Here is a 22,659-nt window from a genome sequence, read left to right on the forward strand (position 1 = left end):
CAATATCTGGACTTATTTTCTATACCAATGCACATATTTATGTTCAATTATAGTTGGTTATAGTATGGTTATAATGTATTCAACCCTCAATCGCATAAGATAGAATGGCACACAAAAATGTAGACATTATTGTTCACACCATGTGTTCATACATAGTAGAATGGCACATCCTCTCCATGTTGACTCTATGGCTTTAGGTCCAGGCGTGATATTCAGTCTTAAAAAGGCTTAAAGTAATTGCACACAAGGTTGATATAACCTGTTGATGTATACTACTACTTGATGTATATCATTTTCAAGTCAACACTACGGTCAAGATGTCAAGAGAAAAGTAAGATGTGATATTAAGGTTGGTCCCTGTTCAGATTACAACACTGACAAGCAATAGACATGACCAGAAGGCATCAGCTGACATTTGGCAAGTAGTTTCTTCACCACCAACATGACAGGAACTAACTTACAACACAAATGACTAACAGAGTTACCGGTACTTAGGCAGACTTCATAGTCTATATCCTTTCACTTAATTTTGGAATTAATCAACAGGAATCACAATGATAAAGAAAGTGGCTACATCCAATGGTTGTAAAAGATTTTTACTGTAAAATAATCCAGTTGACAGAGCAGTAGGTCTAGGCTACTATATCAAAAAATGAGGGCAAGAGGAGGAGGGTGATCTTTGTCATACTTCACTTGGTAAGACTGTCCCTGTGTTGGCAAGGCGACTGAGGCGAGATAACAGGGGGGTCCCGGGGGGAAACTAAAACATGACTGGATGAGAGCCACACTCCCCCTCGCGCCTGATCAATAAGTCAACACTGACCAGAAAACAAATCTACCATCATGGACGGGAACAGCGTCAGTGGAAGAAGCCCCTCTATTAATAACCGTGGGTTATTCTGTCACCTCGCGTGGAATACTTTTGAGGCTGTGTGTGTGTTTTGGGGGGAGGGGGGTGCGGCACTTCAGTCTGATGGCATAATGTTAGTGATAATAATGGTAGGCAACTGTGAGAGGAGTGGAGGGCACTTCAGGAGGCTTCCTGCTGTTTCTCTCAGGTGTGTGTGTGTGTTTGGGGTAGGGGTGGCCTCATAGATGTAAAGCATAATTCTGGAGAGTGCCTGATAACTTCTAGCCAAGTGAATTGAATTCTGTCTGTGTGTGTGTGAAGCTTTGCACGTCTACACACCTCCCACCTCACATGATACAGAGGTCAGATGCCAGAGGTGGGAGGGAGGATGGACGGATTCCAGCTCTCCAGAAGCAGCATGATGTGCTGAGTGGAACGGTCCTATGGAGGTGGTAGTGTGCAACTCGGCTCAGGCAGCCCTGAATGGAGTGGAGGTATTTCACAAGGCCTCCTGCTGTTTGGTTGTTGGATGTGTTTGGATGCGAGTGGGGTGGGGTATCCTCATACATGTCAGTCAGTGCTGAATGGACTGTATGCCACGGAAAGCTCTTCAGCCAGCTTATATGTTTCTGGTGGAGCGTCAGTGTAATGCTGCTGTTATATTCTGCTCCTTTGTGTTCACTCAGACACTTAATATCTTGTTTAAGCCCAACAGAGCAACTCTTTATTCAACTTTGGAACACAAATAAATCCTTCAGCTTCTTAACGTGTTCATTCTGGACATTTCTGGGCTGGCTGAAGAGTCTTCCAGGAAGGATCTGGCATATTGGCAATTGACTGAGCTTGTTCTTATTGTGGTGGTTGCATTGTCAGCATGAGATGAAGGTGTTGAGATGACAAGCTGGGTTGGTGGAAATGGTTACAATGTAATCAGTGTGTAGTAACTGGTCACTGTAACCTGCTGTTTTTATGGAGCATTTAAAAGTGTTTTACAAAGCAAAGTACATAAAAAAGAATAATACAAACACATAGTGTGTCTGATTTAAAAAGAGGTGCATTTGATCAGTTAGCAGAAAGTATCTGAGAACAGTTTGGTCTAGATTTGAAACTGACAACATAGCCATTGTATTCTGTATCACCTGAAGCTGTTTGATGGTGTTTTGTAGGAAGAGGACATCTATCGGTCTGAGGCCAGCAAGAAGAGAAACGTGGTGGGGAGGACAAGAAAGAAGGAAGGAAGAAAACACAAGGCCCTGTAAAGTAGCTTAGTTGTCACTTGCTAGCAATGCAGTCTTTGACGTCAGTCTTAGACATAATGTCAGTGACTACCGGTAGTTATCTTTTTGACACTGACTCCCATTTTGGCTCTGAATCCTCTTATCTGACTCAGTTCCGCCTTCCACCTTGTCACCGCCTCTGAGCAACCACTAAGCACTGTTTGGCCCGAGGGTAAAGGTGAGGCCAGAAACCCCGAGATAGCCCTGCCGAGGGGTGCGGTTAAGCCCCAGAAGAGATAATGGGGAAGCAATTAAGCCTCAACAGGCTCCGATTCACGGCTATTGGGGGTGTGTGAACGTGTCATGCCTGGCAACCAGTTCAGAATGGGAATGGGGGAGTGTGCGTGTTGGAGGTTGTGTATGCCAGTGGTGGTGGTGAGTAGAAGGTTGTGTATGCCAGTGGTGGTGGGGAGTGAGGTCACAAGGTGGCTGCTATGCTACTAATATATGACGGAGGCACGGCTATTTCCGTGCTGCCTTCTCCCTCCCTCTGTAGAAAGGACAGACTCTCTCTAGCCACAAGCTCACTGCCCTGCCCATGTCTGGAAAATGTTTGTGGGTGTGAGTCGAATCACTGAAGCTCAACAAGCATCCTTGCATAGGCAGTAATGTTCTCTATAGGATCTGTGCAAGATACAGCATGTACAAAATGTATGCATGCATAATGAAACAGTATAGATTTGTACCAGATGACTGACTCTCAGGAAGACAGTGAACAAACAACATTCAGAGTGATATTTTAATGCCCACGGAATTGAACGAAATTGAACATAATATAAAAGATAATATCCACGGCACTATACATTTGAATGCAGTCTTTCACAGCACACAGACAATGTACAATTTTACAGCAATATCAGCAGTTACACATAAAAAAGAATTTAGCATTTATTTGTATGTATTATCAAGACAATGCTCTTTGTAGATTTGAGAGGTACAATCATAAAGTGACAAAGTGAAATTAAAAAGGTCAACTTGTTGAAAAAGGGCAATGATGACTGGGCCTTTGGGCTGAAATGGTGAATGGTGGTTTGTGTGTGTGTGTGTGTGTGTGTGTGTGTGTGTGTGTGTGTGTGGGTGTGTGGTTCTCATGCATTTTCTGTGTCAGAGGACCCAAAAGTACCCTGAAGGTACGAGTCCTGGCATAGCCCCAGAAACGAATGAATTCCTTCTGCTGCCAAACACTATCCTGCATGTCACACCCTTCCACACATACCTCACAGATCACCTACACAACATGGACTCTACCATCTGAACACAAAATAAAGCTTTCTCCAACACACCCTTCTCCATAGTGGTACATGCCATTGACATCTCCTGTTGTATGGTTGTTAGGGAACAACAGAAAAGAAGAGACTGACTGTATGCATTTAATAAAGAATGACATGACTGCACCCTTCAACTTTGCTGTTTTTCCATATTTTGCCTTAAGGGTGAAACAATAATACGCAGTTATGTAATAACACACATTGTATTACTTGCTAGGCACTGGGCCAAAAATTCTTTATAGTTCACACAAGAGTGTGCAGCTTTATCAAAAGGAAACCTAACCTATACATACGGTCTACAGAATATAGTGCATTTAAATGTTGTATGTGTGCAAACAAGTTAAGTCCATGCCTGGCCACACTGTGTCAACTTTAGTACTATTGTGCCAAACTGTCTTAACATAAATAATATATAAGGTGTTAGTGGGGCAGACAGTTCAAATCTGAGTTGTTATTCCAGAGGAGGACAAGGAATGAAGTTTGGGTGGTGAAACCAGTTGTTCCACAACCTACTCTCACCATCAAGGGCTTGAGATATGTATCTATACGTCTGTCTATAAAGAGAGGGTTCAAGGGCTGAATTACTGGAATGTTTCTCGTCATCCTTGTGCAGAAAACCTCCTGCTCAAACTTTAATCTCTCAAAGCAATCTTGTGAACAATTTATCATGGCGGGACACAGAGCTTTCTGGACTTTTAGTAGTCAGCTGAAAACAAGCATCAATAGGAATCTATGTTACAGAGTAATAACTATGAAGCAAACACACTGTACATGCAAATATTATTGACTATTTATAAAATAATTATAGTCAGTTGTGGCAACGAACAACTGTAGCGTTATACAAAGAACTATGTGGTTGCAAAATCTATACTTTTTTCAGCTCATAAACATAACAAATATTGTAAAAGCCAACATACGTGACTAAACAATGTTTGGCATGGCAAGTGACCTTTGTATTAACATTTTTGTTTTCTAACAGGATTTCTTTACTGGCCTGAAATCCCAAAGCAGACACTACTCCAAAAAAACAGGCTTGAATATGCAACAAGACGGCTGCCAAAACAATGCATTCACTTAACCACCTAGAGTTGAGAAATTGTTGTTTACTAAATGTTGTTTTGTTTGTTTGATTTATAACATCTAGGCTCTCCTTATTTGTACAGTTTATGTTATGTAGACATGTGTAGTGTTTGTGTGGTGTGAATGGGGCAATTATCTTTTAAATCGAAGTATGGAATAGAGTGGGATGCCCCAGCTTCTGGAATGTGTTACGCAACATGAAACCCTCAGTAAAGACCCTGCTGGCCACCAAATGCAGAGGGCTCACAAAGTAATTCACAAAATGGCACAGAGTATTAGTGTGTGTTGGGTTACCAAGGGAATGTGTATGTGATGTGTGAGTAGTGATCAAAGGGCAGTGTGTCTAGGTGTGTTTGTGCGTGAGTGATTTGCGACTAGCGATCATAGGTTAATTCTGACCTGTGTGCGGTATACATATTTGTTTAAAGAAAAAGACAAATACTATCTTCTTGTTTGTTATGTCATTCAGTGGGTCAGTTTGATGTGTGTCAGAAAGGGTTGTTTTGCTCGTTTTGACCGGTAGCCAGGTCAGGTGGTCAGGTGCGGTTCAGGGCCACTCAGCTCAGTTCTAGTTTCCGGTTCCGGTTCTAGGGTGTCTGCAGCGGGCCATCCTCTGTCTCCAGTTGGGCCAGCTGCCTTCTGAGGCTGTTCACTTTGTTCTGCAGCTCCTTGTTGTACTCAATGATGTGCACCATCTCATCATAGGCCTCGTCCAGCCACTTGGACGAGCGGTTCCAACGCAGGAACACACCTGTGGTGAAGAGAAAGAGAGAAAGAGAGAGATAGAGAGAGAGAGATAGAGAGAGAATTTAGAACAATTACTAGACATCCTTACAGTTACATCAGATATGGTAAAGGAGTGAGGGAAAGGAAGAGACAGAGATGGAAGGAGGAAGAGAAAGATGTGGAGGAAGATAGACAAAGAAAAAGGGCTAACAACACAGAAAAAATGAGAAAGAGAGAGAGAGAAAGGAGGAGACTGGATAGGGGAGAGACAGAAGAAAGGAGGGAGAGAGAGAAAACCATGATGAAAGATGACTTGGCATTTGAAAACAGTGAGGAAACAGGAGAGAGAGATAGAAAACCATGATGAAAGATGAATTGGCATTTTTTTTAAACAGAGGGAGGAGGGAGGAGAGAGAGAGAGAGAGAGAGGAAAAGACAGGGAGGGGAAAGTAAGAAGGAGAGAGACAAATGGAAAGAAGAATAGAGAGGAGGGTAGAGACAGGGACAGAAAAGAGGGGAGAGAAGGAGGGGAAGGAGAGGGAGATGAAGATTAAAGGACTGAAGCAAAGACAGTAAAGCATGGAGAGAGAGATAGGGAAAAAAGAGGTAAGAGAGAGAGCAATAAGGAGGGAGAAAGAAAACCATGATGAGGAATGACTTGGCATTTTCTTCGGTTGTGATTGCAAGGGGACTGCCACAGGAACACACCCACTGAAACACAATACAACATGCACCATACCCACTGGAGACATGCATGAAGGAGTGTGTGTGTGCAGGGCTCTACAGTGCGCCCATTTCACTCGCACATGCGAGTAAAAATGATGCCGTGCGAGTGCAAAAAAATATTTAGGCGCACTGGTGCGAATGACTTCTAACCATGTCAATGTTTGTCTACAAAATACACCGCAACATCGAGAAACATTACTGGTGCAAACCATAGAATCACGTCGCGAATGCAGCATAAAAACTACACCTCCCATCAACGTTAGCAGTTTCGCGTTGTGACTCGCTAGTAGTCGCTTCTATCAAATCCAAGAGCGCGCAGAAAAAGCGGAAAGTTAGACTAGCCAGCCAAGATGCAAAGATTGAAGAAATTAGTTCTTCTATCCACCGAATTCATTGGATATAGGAGGAACAGGATGAGATTCTGAGAATGCAGTGAGAGAAGGAAAGGTAACCTAACATGCCTTTTAGCCCAGTTGACGTATTGGCTGCAATATGCAAAATATAGCTGTAGCGAACGAACCGGCACAAAAGTACCCTCCCGTAATACTCCCATTTTATTCAAAGGTAGAACACTACTGACAACTCCAGGCTTCCACGCATGTATGTTTGTTTACACCGAATACAAGCTGAAGTGCAAAACGAAAGTAGGCCTAACGTTTGCCTACTGCCCCCATCAATGCAGATATTTCAAATAAAAACTAAAAGTATAAAACATATATCCTTGATTAATGTAGGGTTTTGTGGAAGAGAAAATTGACTGTTTTAGTAGTAGTAGTCTATTAGGCAGTATGCAGTCAGATAGGTCACCATGGGCATATTTGGATTAGCTATAGATGGATTCACAAATAAATAAATTAGCCTACATTTGGCAGGATACTTGATATACAGGCTAAATGCAAATATGGCAATGTATTATATTATTTTACATTAACAAAATGTAGGAAAATAGAACAGACTGAAAATAAAGTAGGCACTGATCTTTAAAATCCTGTTTCCTGTAGCCTAAATGTTGTCAGTCATTCTTAATATTTGCAATTGGTGCACTGGCATGTTTAACTGTTAGCTGCAGTATAATGTTAGATTATGTGTAAGTTAAGTACAGAACTGACTGTGCTCCCAAATTTTTGTCTGTGCTCCTACATTTTTTAACTTGGGCGCACAAGTGCTCCTGAAAAAAAATGTTAGTGTAGAGCCCTGGTGTGTGGCAGCATCAGGGTGTGTGTGTGAGAGAAAGAGAGAATGGACCTCCAAAAAAAATGGTGCAATCCTGTGCATTTACAACACTACCCTGTTCTTGGAATGGACACAAAAAAACAATTATTGGCTCACCCTACTTCCATAGCCAAGGAAAATCAGTTTGATAAGGTGTATGTGATGAAAACTAAAAGCAGTAGCCTGACGTAGCCATACTCAATTCTAGTCAGAATATGAGTCTGATACTGCACCATTGGGACGTAATTATGGCGCGTGTTTCAACCAATACGGGGGGGGGGAGGGTGGGGGTTCCTCTGCACTCAATTGGATAGACCTAACCAATCAGAGCAACGAAATAGCTTACCGTGAGATGTAGGAAGAACACACAAACCATCCTTCTTCTCCACAAATGCCTTAACATTGTTTTTTGGTCTTTTGTAAAAGTTTGTTGCAAACATAATCAACCTAAGCACGCTCAGATGACGTGATAGACGAGGCACTGTTGCTCATCTGTCCATCATTGTAAAGACCGATTTGATTGGTCCGCCAGCTCTGGAGCGAGCATAGTTGCTCCACAACGGAGCAATGCCAGACCGAACTTCCCGACCTCAAATGTTGTGGGCGGGACTAAGTTCGGCTGGCACCCAGGCTACAAAAGCAGCCCATTAGAAAGATAATTTCTGATCCAAGACAAAAGCTGCCAACCACTACTAGCAGACACTATGCAAGAGTGCTGAATGCAAAGAGAGAGAAACAGAGACACACATACACTTAGAGAGACAGAGAAACAGAGAAATAGAGAAATAGAGAGAGATGGGAGAGAACCTTAGGCAGGAATAGTAAAGTGGGTCAAAACTTCAAACACGGTTCTAGAGGTACAAAAAGGGAACAAGGGGTGAAAGAGACAAAAGGTACCCCCCCCCCCCCCCCATCCTTTCCATGCCTGCCACGTTTCCCTGCCTAAGTCACCTGACTTTGTTGCAAAACACCCTCACCAGTCAGATCTGGACAGTAAACAATGTCCTCTATGGCTGGCATCTACATTGGCCAACGGAGCAACACTCACAACAGGATTGAGAGCACAAGTTTCAGACAGTTGGGAATCCATACAAGTGTCATGTTTCTCCGTCTATTGTTGGGAGTTTTGTACACCTAGAAGACATAGCGACAGAGACATACCTACACACTCACTCAGGCTGGGTTGCCCCAGGTCAGGTATATTAACCCTTAAAGGTGTAGGTTTTTGAACATTCTAAGTTCCGCAACAATTGAAGGTTCTAAAATTCTATGTTGAATTCAATGAACCCAGATATTCTTTAGAACGTTCATTTCCCAACATTCCCATCACACCGGTGTGACGGTACTCCTTTAAGGGTTAATAAGGTCAGTTACACTTGCATACATACATACACATACTTATTAATTTCACTTCACTTATTCACTTTTTATCCAAAGTGACTTATGTCAGTTATTACAAGGGCCATACTCCCCAGAGCAACTTGAGGTTAAGTGTCTTGCTCAAGGGCACAACGGTGGAAGCCAGGAATGGAACCCACAACTTTTCTTTCTACTGCATGCTAGCCCAGCTACTTAGCCACTATGCTACCACCACCCCAGTTTAGTATTCTTCACATACAGCCAGTTTCACAAACATAAAAAGAAACATAAAAGAAAACGTCAAAGAAAATCTCCACTCAAATAGGACTTCATGTACGGCAAACTGGCTCATAATGTCAATATGCACAGTATGGTGTAGTACACACATTAAATTGAGCTCTGGTGCAAATACATACTAAGTTGGGCAGTACATACATACTCAATTGCAAGAGTCATAACAAAGGGTCTGAATACTTACGTAAATGGGATATTTCAGTGCACACACACTCACACACAACCAACCACGCACACACACACACACACACACACAGTATATACAATCATACATATATACACAGTTAGACAGCTTCTCTCACTTCCACATACTGTACCACAGGGCTTGGATCGTTCAGAATTGTACACATAAAGCTGAAAGCATTCACAAATATTTGTCGTATTTGCAATTTTTCTTTTTTTTTTTTACATTTGTAAATACGCAGTCCCAGTGCCAGACAGTGGCAGTCAGGGTGTGAGCTGTTTCTTCTTGCTCTCTCACACACGCTGCACACCTCAGATCGCTCAGGCTTGTTCTTTACATTTTAGCGAGGCACTGGAATGTAGCCTACTTTTACACCACTTTGACACCAGAGTGCCTATGGTATTCCCGCATGTGCCACTTCACCCCCACCTCCGTGACCCCTGGTCCCTCAAGCCCCTCCCATCCCGCGGCTGACTGTCCGTCAAACTCGTTGACCCCGCCGTCAGCTGATGCAAGACACTGCTCTGCTTTCCTCAAGCAGACCAGGCCCTCACAGCATCCAGGCGCTTCCCGCCAGTTGAACAAAGGGCAGGAGACGTGGGATGTTTAACGTGTCAAAGAACCACAGCCATTTCGGTGTCCTGCTTCTCTAACCGGCAAAGGTTGTCATTACGGCTGTAACATGTCAGACGCGGTACAATTTAACTCTTTCAAAAAGTATGAGGTGAAATAGTGTAGCGTACTCAGATTTTTGTCACATTGTATGTTGACTTGTGTTTGAACCACCATGTCAAGCTGTAGGGATATATTGTGTGCCAAGACATTCACTCTTTAAATGAATTTCCTCAAATGCAAAACCTGTGCCTATGCCTTGTCCTGCAATGCCTTTTGTCTGTCACGCAAATCAAAGCTGTAGCCATTGAGTCAATATGGGGGGCGGGGGGGGCAACTGTGCATAGCGCGTGAATATGAAGGAAATCATATTTTTTCTTTAACAATAATGAATCTATTTTTTTTTTTTCAATTCAGATTTATTTATAAAGCGCATTTAACATGCACATAGTGCAATCCAAAGCGCTCCACAAACAAGACACATAACAACAAGACAAAAGATGCCGGATGGAGCGGCGTAGTCGCCAGCGTACCCATGACATCAAGACAAGACAAATACATTTAAAAAATAACAAATACAAAAAATGCCGGACGGAGCGGCGTAGTCGCCAGCGTACCCGTGACACCAAGACATACAAGACAGACAACAAAACAAATAAACAAATAAAAAAAAGAACATATATTTTAAAAGGGGAAAAAGTGATGTTAAAATTAGTCCAATTTCCAAACCAGCTGAAAATGTCCAAGGGCAATGATGATCCGTGAAAAATTCGCACAAAGCTGTGTCTTTACAACCGATGCAATGCCAACAAAGTTCTTTAGCAACTGACCAACCCGGTGAATTCACTGGCAGTCTGGAGATAACATTAACGTTAGAAGCTAGGCCTGCTAGACTGCAGTCTGGAGATGATGGAAGCACAGTCCAAAGTACTGAGCGATCGTGTAGATCCGCAATTCGGTGGACTTAACAGCGACTTTGTTGCTCCGTGAGAATGCAGCTCTTCACCGTTAACGTGTGAACGAATCTATGAATTTCCTTATTCATTTCCTTAACACTCACTAACCAAATTAAGAGAAGCAAGCTTCCTGGCACTCTAATACAAGACTAATCATTACATAGAAGTGCTTACCAGTTCCTGGAATACATATCCTAGACATCAGTGATTCCTGCTATACAAGTCCTACAATTACTAATCTGACACGAGGTAAAAACTGAACAGAACTGAATCAACCACATGCCTCCTTTTCTTGTAAGTACTTCTAAGAAGACCCCCCATTTTCCACAAACTGTGAAAGGGAGTCTAGCTATTTGGCAAGGTCTTACAACAGTCATTGTTCTGCATTCTGCAAGTAAACCAAGTGTGTTACTGTATACTGAGTCAAAAACACAAGTAAAAGTGGAAAATGTTATGCTCCTTGAGCAAACAGCCAAATAACAGAAAAAAGTTGCCTCAAGTCTAGAGGGTAAGGAGTGTGGAGAGACAATCACTAACGATATCCCATGCACTCTTAGTATGAAGGAATTATCAGATTTAAATATCTGTTGTCTTCAGATATGTTACACAATCTGAATTCGTCTTTAAATATTTCAGAGGAGGATGGCTTAGAAAGGTAGATTAGCAGAGGAATCTAACGTAGGGCTGGGCGATATATCGATATAAAAGATATATCGATATATTTTAAAATGCGATATGGAATTAGACCATATCGCATATATCGATATAGTTCAAATTTGCGCCGTGATCCTTGCTCCACGCAAGCCGCTGACCGGAGCTCTCTGCACTGCTGTGAAACTGCACGCTACTTTTCTCATATAAATATATTTATTTCAGAAAAAGATTGGCCTATTTTATTTTATAGGCTTTTTTTATTTAAGATATTTTTTTTATTTAAATGTGCACCTTACGGAGCTTTGATTTCAAAAAAGGCACTCCAGTTTATGTGTACATTTTATTGTTATTTGAGTAGTGAGTTTTCAATAAAACTACTCATATTTGACTGAACATTTAATTTTACAGCTCTAACTTTGTGGAAAAAATATCGGGATATAGATCGTATATCGATATTCAACCTAAATATATCGGGATATGACTTTTGGTCCATATCGCCCAGCCCTAATCTAACGTGACAATGTTTGCTGTATTTTTGCTAACACAAGTGAAGTCGCACATGCCACATCACCAGTTTCTGACTGCCCTAGACAGCTGTGCTGGCTCCTGTTAGTGGGGATATATGCTCTGTGGACATGTGGGCCACACCTCCCTGGTGTCCACATGCAAACATCCAGGAGATAAACGATTGGTGGGAAGCCATGTCAAAAAGACTCCTCTCCACCTCTCTGTGCATGCTGATGAATGAGAATGAGACCAGATCACAATAGACGCACGAGGCCAGATCCAAAAGACTTGATTGGTAATGGGTAAATAACCTGTTTAGAGCAGCACTGGCTACAACAGCTGAATTACTGCACAAAAGCAGCAATAACAATGCGAGTACTGAACCCCAAGGCTACTGAAGACATTAGTTAAGTGTTAATTTGATAGATCGGCAGAGTCTGAAGTCAAGGGTCACTGCAAGCATTTGTCAACAATCTGTGACTGTAACAGTAGATGGTGCAACTGATGATTCACTGGGTGCGGTTTCTGCAAGACTATGGGAATTTTCAAAATACACTAGACATTTGCTAAATTACAGATTAGCCTTTAAGAGGGAATTTAAATGTAGATAAAAAATACCACAAACTGTGAAAGGCATTTTAAGTCTTAAATGAAGTCTAGCTATTTGAAAAGCAACAGTCATTGTTCTGCATTAGAAAAAACCAAATGTGCTGCACTGGGTCAAAAACACAAATGTAGACAAAGTAAGAGTGGCAAACTTGGGGCTCCTGAAGGAAAGGGCCAACAGCCAAATAAAAGGGGAAAAGTTGCCTCAAGTCCGCCTGAATAAAAATGAACGGTAAAGAAGCCATCACTTACAATATCCCAGGCACTCAGTACAGAGGAAAAACAGACATATTACCCCATCTGACATTAGATATGCGAAAGAAAAGCGAAAGAAAAACAAACCCAGAAAGGTAGAGAACGGAAGAATCTGACATGACCAATGCTTGCTGTATTTTTGGTCTTTATGACAAGTGAAATCACACATGGACCGACCTTGGTCTGACCCACATTAAATTCTGTGGGCATGTGAGCCAGATGAGCAAAGCGGGCAAAGATCCATGAAATAAAAGACCGGTTGGAAGCCATTAAAAGAAGACTCCCCTTTTTGTAAATACTAATGGATGATAACTAGGCATAGGCAGGCATTGCAGCATACAGTACTGTACTGTTTTGGCAGGATGACGGCAGGGTTACATGGGAGGCGCAACTGAAGTGTTCCGTTTGCGGAGCATATGCTGCAACAATTAGCTTCCACTACAATTAATAGAACTGGCTACATCAGACGTAAGAGCGCTGCGCGCATTAAAAAAATTAGACTTCAGTTGTGCACTCAGTGGATCCCGGCTGTGAGAGACTAGAAGCCCACAGCCCCCAGATGCTGTGAAGGGCACCAATCCCCAAAGACCTGCCGTGCACAAAACAGATCCAAAGTGTATTATAGGTAATGGGCAAATAACTAGTCCAGAGCAGTACTGGATACAACATCTGGATTGTTGCACTGAACCTGAGGCAAAAATAACAATAATAATGCAAGTCCTGAACCCCAAGGTTCAAGGAGACGTTAGGGGTGCTAATTTGATAGACAGGCAAAGTCTGAAGTCGTAAGTGTCAAATACACGTGGCAAAGGTCATTGCTAGCACTTGGACCCGTCTTTCAAATAAGAGCCTTAGGACTGTTTCAGTAGTATATCACTAAGTAAAGGAGAGAGGTTAGCATAAGGCAGCTACTTGTGTGTACTGCAGAGGACCAAAGCACCTCTGGCAAGCCAGCTGTTCAACATGTCTGAACACCATCCTGACTGTTTTGCCCAGGCAAAAAGAGGAACTTCCTGAACTGTAATCGCCTTGGAGACAACAATAAACAGACAGCTGGAATCAAGCATTTGTCAACAATCTGTGACTAACAGCAGATGATACAACAAATGATTCACTGGTTGCAAGACTACAGGAATTTCCAAAATTGGAAACTTACCATGGGAAATAACAGGAATATGGAATTTAGGGGTATTAATGGGAATACACTCAACATTTGCTAAATTACAGATTAGCCTTTAAGAGGGATTTTAAATGTAGGCTATCCCCTGCATGCACTGTATATGCCTTGAAATATTGCAAATTGTTAAAAGTTTTCTGCCCCTTTACAACTGTAGTACCAATGCAACATTTCTACCTGGAGGAGCCTGGCCACCTTGGGAAGGTAGCACACTGCTGCCCCCTGGAGGTGAACCTATGAATGATGTGAAAATTGAATGAAGAGGACCTTCTGCCCATCTTCAGCCTATCAGGGACCATCGAAAAATAACAAAAAAGTGTGACCTTTTTAATCAGTCTACTACTATCTCCTTTAATTACCTTTTTTTTGGAACTTGTGGTGTTTGTAAAAGTAGTACCAGTATTTACTTTTAATAGTAGTATTTACTTAGTTGTTACCCTACAGCCTCATTTGCAATGTAGTTTGAATGTATTTTTTGAAAGTCCTTATCTGTAAGTCACTTAAAAAAATCATATAGCTGATTTTTAACTTATAAAAAGCACCAGCTAAATGAATAATTACAAATGTTATTTAATAAGTATTTGTATTTTTTTTTGAGTAAATCTTTTGGGCTTTTTGGCAAAGAGTGAGTGGAAGAGACTGGTTGGCTTGGGTATTGTGGTGGGTATTGTGGTAGGCTGCCACAAATAAGTCAATGTATGGGGACAGTGAGTAAGTGAGTAAGTGCTCTGCTGGCCACTCACCCTCCCACAGCAGCAGGCTCTGCGGGGCCACGGAGGGCCAGATGACCAGGCCGTTGGGCTCATACAGCGGGTTGGTGAAGCGTTCCAGCTCCTCGGCCCGGTTCACCCACGACCACAGCGACACGGTCTTCTGGGGCAGCTTCAGCTTGGCCCTGAGGAGAAGGAGGCACCGGCATAAACACACACACACACATGGAAATATGCACATACAAACACATAAGCATACACTTAACACACACACACAGTCACACATAAAATCATACACACACATAAAACACAATCACACACACAGCTTGGCCTTTAGAAGGAGGAGAGACAGCATGAACACACGCACACATGTAGGTAAATACATGCATACAATCGTACAAGCACATACATACCACATACACAGAAAATCATACAAGCACGTACAAAACAATTAAACACACTAAGCTTCGCCCAAAGCAGAGACAGCATGGGCATATGAATACGTGTGTGAACAGATACCCTCTACATCAACTGACTACTCCCAAACTTTCACAGACTACGAATTTCCTTACGAATGACCTTTAATGCACGAAAAATCCATTTTCCTTGACAAAAACCAGCCAATGTATTACGGCAAGCATGTGAATTGACCTAATTTTGAAGATGATGAAAACAAAATTCCCTAACAATCCAAGACTTGGCCCAAAGCCCCTGACTTGTCTGGAATAGACTTTATAGAGTCTAGAAATTCCATGATAATTTCAACCTTTAATCAAACCTTCAATCACCCACTCAATATTTAAGATGCAGTTCATGATCCTATTGTGGTTTCATGAAAGGTTGTTGATATTTGAGCTCAACAGCTACCGGTAATCAAATTACAACACACACACACACACACATACACACACAGGGATTGGAGCTTTGTTAGTCTATAATAGCCCCATTCATACTGTGGGCCAGCCTGGTACTGACCTGTCGGCGGCACAGTTGCCCATAAAGGTGCCGAACTGTGAGGCATAGGCGTGCTCGAAGAGCAGGACGAGGAAGGCCTCTCCGAACTGGAAGGAGCAGGGGAACTGGCGCAGGATCTGCCACACGCAGTCCAGGAAGAGCAGGAAGACGGGCGCCTCGCCACGGAGCTTCCCGTTGGAGTGGGCCGACTGTGCACACCGCTGTTGGAACGGGTGGCCCGCCTAGACACGCACGCACACGCACACGCGCACACACACACACACACACACACACACACACACACACACACACACACACACACACACACACACACACACACACACACACACACACAAAGGGGTTGAGAACAAGGCTTTTGATAGTCTATACAGAGTATTCCTCATCCAGCCCAGATGATATGGTTGCTCTTTTCCACTCCTCCTGCTCAGCCATTCTTGATATGGTGGCTCCTCTTTGTCACAAGCGTCCGAAATTTAAATCTCAAGTCTGGTTAGATGATGCCTCCCGCTCACTCAGGCAGGCCTGCCAGAGAGCTGAAAGGAAATGGCTAAAAGACCGTCTTACAGTCTCCCATGACATTTTTAAATCTACTTTAGCATCCTTCCAGGCAGCCGCCAAAGCAGCCAGAGCTAAATACTTCTCTGATATTATTAATCAACATGCTAACAGACCCAAAATTCTGTTTCACACTATTAATCAAATCACCAACCCTCCACTCTCACCTGCTCCCTTCACAGAAATTTTTCATTGATAAAATCGAAAACATCAGAGCACTGTTCTCTCCCCCTCCTCTGCCTTCCCCCCCAGTTAAGGTATCTTCAGGCCCTTTATCTACTTTCAGTCACTTTGCGGATGTATCGCTAGCAGATCTCAAGGACATGGTCCTCTGTATGAAACCCATATCTTCCCCTGGTGATGTTGTCCCCTCTGCTATCTTGAAAGATGCTTTTGATGTGTTGGGCCCTTCCATACAGCTAGTTATCAACTCCTGTTTGACATCTGGTGCTGTCCCTGCCTGCTTTAAGCATGCGGTGGTCCAACCCCTGCTTAAAAAGCCCAACCTGGATGCGAATTCTTATAATAATTACCGCCCCATCTCTAAACTCCCTTTCCTTTCCAAGGTACTGGAGAAAGTAGTGCTGGCCCAGTTGCTTCCCTTTCTGACTGAGCATAACATCCTTAGGCCCTTCCAGTCAGGTTTTAGAACACTCCACAGTACTGAATCGGCTCTGCTAAAAGTCACCAATGATCTGCTTCTCGCTCTAGATTCAGGTCAAAATGCAATCCTGGTTCTATTGGACCTCAGCGCAGCGTTTGATACTGTGGACCACAACACCCTCCTTACCCATCTTGAGGACTGGGTAGGCATAAAGGGGACAGCACTACTTTGGTTCAGCTCCTACCTCAGACACAAAACCTTCTCAGTATCCCTTGGTTGCTCCTCTTCCTCCTCAGCTCCTGTCTCAAGGCTCAATTTTGGGCCCTTTGCTGTTCTGTTTATACATGCTCCCCCTTGGTGACATCATCCGGCGATATGACATCTCTTTTCACTTCTATGCTGATGACACCCAGTTATACCTGCCCTTAAAATCTGATAACTCCATTCAGTCTCTTCTGGATTGTCTCCAGGATATTAAGTGCTGGATGAATAATAACTTCCTTCAGCTAAATGATGATAAGACAGAGGTCATAATTTTTGGTCCTTCTAAAGCTAGACCCCTGATTGAAGGAAAATTAGCCCACCTCTCCTCTTTTGTCAAGCCACATGCCAAAAATCTAGGTGTCATCCTTGATTCAGAGCTCTGTTTTAAAAGGCAGATTAGCTCTGTTATCAAGAGTAGCTTCCATCAGCTGAGAATTATTTCCCATCTCAAACCCTCTTTGTCTCCCAAGGACTTAGAAACAGTAATTCATGCATTTGGTTACATCCCGGTTAGATTATTGCAACTCCCTCTATCTTGGTCTCCCCCACTCCCAACTTTCTCGTCTGCAATTAGTACAAAATGCAGCTGCTAGGTTGCTTACTGGCACCAAGAAATACCAACACATCACCCCTGTACTGGCCTCCTTACACTGGCTCCCCATTAGTTTTAGGGTCCACTTCAAAGTCCTTCTGATTGTTTATAAGGCACTGCATGGGTTGGCTCCCTCATATATTTCAGACCTCCTCCATCCCCTCTCAGCATCCAGGTCCCTTAGATCTGCCAACAAGGGTCTTCTCTCAGTTCTTCATTTCTGAACCTAATGGAATCCACTGGTTTTCCTAATCAACCATTTGTTACTGTTATGTTTTTATCTTGTTAAGGACACAACAACAGAAAAACAAACACATACATAAATAAACAAACAAACAAACAAACAAACAAACAAACACAGTCTTGGCATCACTTCCTCCATCCTCCCGAGCCCACCTGCAGCCACTCCCGCTCGACCAGCGCCTGGAAGCCCCGGATGGTTCTGCTGGACGGGTCCAGGATGATCTGGGCCAGAGAGGTCACCAGCAGAGTGGAGTCCGTTCCTTCGGTGCCGTGGACCAGCACAGATGCACCCTCCCTATGAGAGATGTACGTACAGACACACACACAAACACACACACAGACACACACACAGACACACACACATGGATGATTAGACCCGAATGTGGCAGGGACACTGACACTTGCAGCACAGTCCCCACCCCCACACCTATTTGATGGCTTATTTCCGACCATCCTCTGTGCTTCCTTCCTGGGCGATGGCGATGAGCTCACCTGTCGATGCACTGGGCAGCCAGGCAGGCGGTGGTCAGGATCTCCTTGACGTGGCTCTGCCAACTGGAGGCCTCCAGTTTGCTGAGCCAACGGTCCATGCTGTGGGACTGGTCATTACAGGCCTCGGCCAGCTTGATCAGGCTCTCCTGCAGTAGACTGTGCCTATTGGGGGGAGCGGGGGGGGGGGGGGGTTACAGGGTTTTACTGGTGCTTATATTCAAAGTGGCTACTGGCTACTGCATGCTAGCCTAGCTCTTTAGCCACTACTCAACCACCACTGAAAGGGAGATACTGCATTTACTGTGTACGAATTCCTTTCCTCCCGTACAAATTTCCCATGAGTCTTCTAAATGGCCTTGAGGGAATGTATGCAGTGTGTGCACCTCTCGATGGCCTTGTGGATCCTTCTCCACTGTGGGTAGTTGGACTCCAGCTCAAAGCCTCCGCCCCGCGCCTTAGCTTGCTGTGCCACGGTGATGGTGCGCGTGTCGATGATGTAGCCACGCTTGCCCGCCCGCAGCGTGGCATTGATCAGCTTCTCGTCCTCCTTGCAGCGTCGGCCGTTGGTGCCAGTGAGGGGCTGGCTAGAACGCATCATCACCTGGGGACAGAACAGAGAGGGGAGGGGTAAAACGGGCAGGAGGCAGCGGTGGTGGAGAGCGATATGCTATCAGTGGGCCAGTTAAAGGAGAATTCTGGCAACTTGGGCTCTATTGTTAGATGTTGTTGAGTACTGTTGAGACTGTTGACTGTCAAACTCATTTGTCGAACTCCTTTCCCCCCCATTTCCTCAGAGAAGAATATGTGAAGTTCTTCATTTATATCTTCATTTATACTTCAATAAAGTATCTATCTATCTATCTATCTATCTATCTATCTATCTTCTTCCAGCGTTGTGTAGATCTGGCTGAACGTAAGGCATGTTTGTATTGTAAGATTCAGCCAGATCTGGGCAGCGCTGCAAGATCGAATGCGCCCACTGATTTGACACTACCGAAACACAAAGTCAGGCAATTTACTTCTTTCAGAAACAGGTGTTGTTATAACCTCTCTGTACACTTTCAAAGTTTACAATACTTTGTTTTTTCTGTAGGTACCCTCACCACACTACCACAGAACTGTAGTTATATTTTGAGCATTGTCAGTGGTATAAATTAGCATTTGTTTTTTATTGTGCTATCTTGTCCCTTAGCTTTCACTTTAAGCCATTTCATTGTTAATGCAAACAACGTTTTTGCACAAAACTCCACTAATTAACTTAATTCTGCATTCAAGCGAAAGTTTAAACTTGTTCTCTCTCCCGTAAATAGACCCAAGGTTGTTTCAACTCTGGAATTCCCCTTTAAGGGATAAAGATTTCTTGCGATGTCCAAAAGACAGAATAGGATACTAGAATTCACATAGCCAAGTGGCAAAGTATCAGAAGAATCAGAAAAACCTTTAATTATTATATTTTTATCTGCTGTTTAGATTTCCTATTTCTTCTCTCTCGCGCGCTCCCTCATAAAATATGAATGTAAGAAGTATAAATACCGAAAATAAATGTAGCTTAATGAAACCTATATTTAAAACTATAATGAGACATGTGCAAAGTAACATGTGCTTCAAAGCAGAGTGAAAACCGTGCAGCTTCTCCCAGAATCCCCTCTCACCATGCCGTTCTTCTTGTGGTAGTAGCTGAGCACTGGGAAGCGGCCACCGTGGCGGAAGGTTGCCACCTTGCGGAGGGTGTCATCGTCGATGTCCTTTGGCACGGTGACAAGCGCGGGGTAGGATGGACACACGCTGAAGTCCTTGTTCACCTCACTGAGTCGCCACTCATCTGTCTGTATGAGGGGAAAGAGAGAAATAACACACACAAATATACTACAACTACAAACAATAATAATACAAACAACAGTGCCTGACAGTAATTAATAACACTTTATTTATTTATTAATTCATCCATCCAAGTTTTATCAGCAAAAATGTGTCAATATAAACCAATCTTGGTGCAGATGAGCTACACCAAGCTCTTCCATCTAATGAGCTACACCAAGCTCTTCCATCTAATGAGCTACACCAAGCTCTTCCATCTAATGAGCTACACCAAGCTCTTCCATCTGCCACTTCCATCTAGTCTGGTTCTGGCAGCAAGCCAGCACAGCACCAAAAGGAATTGCCAATCTTTCGCAATCATACAGACTTCCCTAAACTCCCACTGTCCAACACTTATCTGTAACCACATCATTGTGAAATATGTAATTTCATTTAAAGTCTTACAGCTAGTGAAATCCTGTTTTGTTAGAGTATGCAGGACTTTTATAGAACTTTACCAGAATCTGCAAACCTAAGGGACGCAACTGCTCAATAACAGAATATCTCAAGTGCCCGGTCTACTCTCTTAGCAGACTTCAATTTGGTTTTGATTTATCTCTAATTCACACTCAGGTCCCAAAAGCATTTACATAAATAAAGCCATTCTACTATAAATGTGAAAAAGACAATGGGTAGCTGTCATTATTATCTGAGCTAACCTCCTCACATAAGCATTTCTCTGATTCGAAAACATTTCACCTGGAATGCCACATATCTAATCTGCCACAAATCAATCAGTATCTGTGAGTATTCCATGTGACAGAACAGACAGGACAGTCACTGCAGTTATCAGGATGAACCGAACCACGAGTCAGTGGGCCCAGTAACCTACCATGGATTCCAGGTCTTTGAAAGCCTCTTCGGGAAGGAAAGAGTTCCATCCATCTTCGATGACCTCAAACAAGGGCCGATAGAAGAAGGGATATTTGAGGGACACGGAGTCCAGGGTGGAGAGAGCCTGGAGACAAGACATGGAGACGCAGTTGAGCCTTAAAGGGCTGTTCAGACCAGGAATGATAACTATAAAGATTACTGTAACTATAACAATAGTGTCCACACTGACCAAATGATAAGGAAAGTCTCTCTTCATGTTGATGAATGTGATGGCTATAATTGGATGGATTCTGATTGTCTGTCAGCTGTTAATCGTTAATCGTGTGGACATTGTCATTGGCATTAGCTAGAGCCATGCTTTTTTGCCATAATCTTTATGGTTATCGTTGTTGGTGTAAAAGGCCCTTAACACAAAAGAACTAGCCTAAAGACCTGAAGTTATTGGACTTGCATGTGAACTCGCTGACTTCGGTCTGGTTTGTTCTCATGACGAGAAGCCAGTGGTTCAAGGTCATGACTAGATAATTCTAGGTGACGAAAAGTTTATTGCTCACATGAACATCATGATTTTATGTAGATCATTTGCTGGAACTTTACATTAACATTACATTCAAGCAGTTCTGGGCATGTTAAGTGGAACTGAAATCAATGTGCACACACCTCAATGGAACTGGCGATATTGAGACACTCCTCCATGCCAGGAATGTCCAGCTGGATAGTTCTCAGGTCTTTACATTTCACAATAATGGACCCAGAGGAGCCCACAAACCTGGATGCAGAGTTTGGTACATGGGTTAATGAAAAGAATTTCATCTGAACTGTGTGTGTGTGTTGCAAATTAACACCGTAATGATTTCTCTATACAGGCATATGACATACAGTAGAGAAAAAACGAGGCTCTGATTAATGAGCTAGATGGAACAAAGCTGTTTATAGAGTTTATAACAACAACAAAAAATGTAATTTCTTTTCCTGTTTTCTTTAGAATTTAGACAACATGCACTTTTCTCACAAATGTATGGGCTTGCCGTACCTCTTCTCGATGGCGTCTATGTTGCCGTGTAGCAGCCACAGCTCTTCTGTGTTGTCCTGTCGCGATGATAATATCAGGTGGTGTCCGGTCAAACACAGCGTGCCCTCCACCACAGGCATGAAGGGACGATGGAGGACCACCCCGTCGACGCGGGGGGTCTTTATCAACTCAGCAAACTCCATTCAAATGTCACGAGGGGCTGATATCCTAAAGGCATGAACAGGTTGGTTGAGCAACTCAAGAGGAGGGTGCACACTTCGTTAGAAAATCATGCACTGCATTAGCCGTATTGAACAGCATCATGCATTAGCCGTATTGAACAGCAGCAGACTGTGACAGGATGATACTTTTTCAAGATGACAACATCTTGCCACTCAACGTTAGTTTGAAAACAGTGGACAGTCCATTTGTTTAGAGACTGGGTAATGTAGTCTGTATAGCTGCTAATATGCTAAGAGTAAGATAAAGCGAAGTAGGCCTATTATCGATAACTGATGCAGTGATAGCTATGTCACCCATGCTAGCTTCACTAGCAAACATTAAGCCTGTTTAGTGAATATTAAGGCTAACATGTATACATTTATCTGAAAACCGATAAAGACTTCACTGATATCAAATAAACATTGTATAGCCTTCAACTCTGTTGTTATCGGTCCGGAGAACACATAATAAACAAATACCTGTCAACTCTTTTTCTTCTTCCTTAATTGAGATTCTTCTTCACTTATTTCAGTTGCAGTATTTGAACGTCAATCAT

General features: G+C 43.0%; 1 protein-coding gene across 1 annotated transcript; it reads right to left on the bottom strand.

The window, feature by feature from the left end:
* Nucleotides 1-2,847: 2,847 nt before the first annotated feature.
* Nucleotides 2,848-22,655, bottom strand: mtmr9 (myotubularin related protein 9). Its single transcript, XM_076271826.1, has 11 exons — nucleotides 22,583-22,655; nucleotides 21,903-22,109; nucleotides 21,530-21,638; nucleotides 20,868-20,993; nucleotides 19,831-20,004; nucleotides 18,562-18,779; nucleotides 18,179-18,340; nucleotides 17,840-17,981; nucleotides 15,429-15,649; nucleotides 14,487-14,638; nucleotides 2,848-5,226 (listed from the first exon to the last, which is right to left on the bottom strand). The coding sequence occupies exons 2-11, from the start codon at nucleotides 22,082-22,084 to the stop codon at nucleotides 5,063-5,065; spliced, it is 1,650 nt and encodes a 549-aa protein (XP_076127941.1). The 5' UTR covers nucleotides 22,085-22,109; nucleotides 22,583-22,655; the 3' UTR covers nucleotides 2,848-5,062.
* Between the last annotated feature and the right edge of the window lie 4 nt (nucleotides 22,656-22,659).

This window comes from Alosa pseudoharengus, unplaced genomic scaffold (genome assembly GCF_046254945.1).
Source record: "Alosa pseudoharengus isolate Yale_2024_CS ecotype anadromous, Long Island Sound unplaced genomic scaffold, YU_APseudo_1.1 YU_APseudo_1.1_scf_7, whole genome shotgun sequence".
In the NCBI taxonomy this organism is placed as follows: Eukaryota; Metazoa; Chordata; class Actinopteri; order Clupeiformes; family Clupeidae; genus Alosa; species Alosa pseudoharengus.

What these genes read in the sequence shown, in the direction of transcription:
- mtmr9 (XM_076271826.1), bottom strand. Translation starts at nt 22,084, where the DNA reads ATGGAGTTTGCTGAGTTGATAAAGACCCCCCGCGTCGACGGGGTGGTC. An exon ending in GCTGCCCAGTGCATCGACAG is followed by an intron (nt 17,982 to 18,178) that starts GTGAGCTCATCG and finishes CATCTCTCATAG; the next exon opens with GGAGGGTGCATCTGTGCTGG. An exon ending in TCGAGCGGGAGTGGCTGCAG is followed by an intron (nt 15,650 to 17,839) that starts GTGGGCTCGGGA and finishes GTGCGTGTCTAG; the next exon opens with GCGGGCCACCCGTTCCAACA.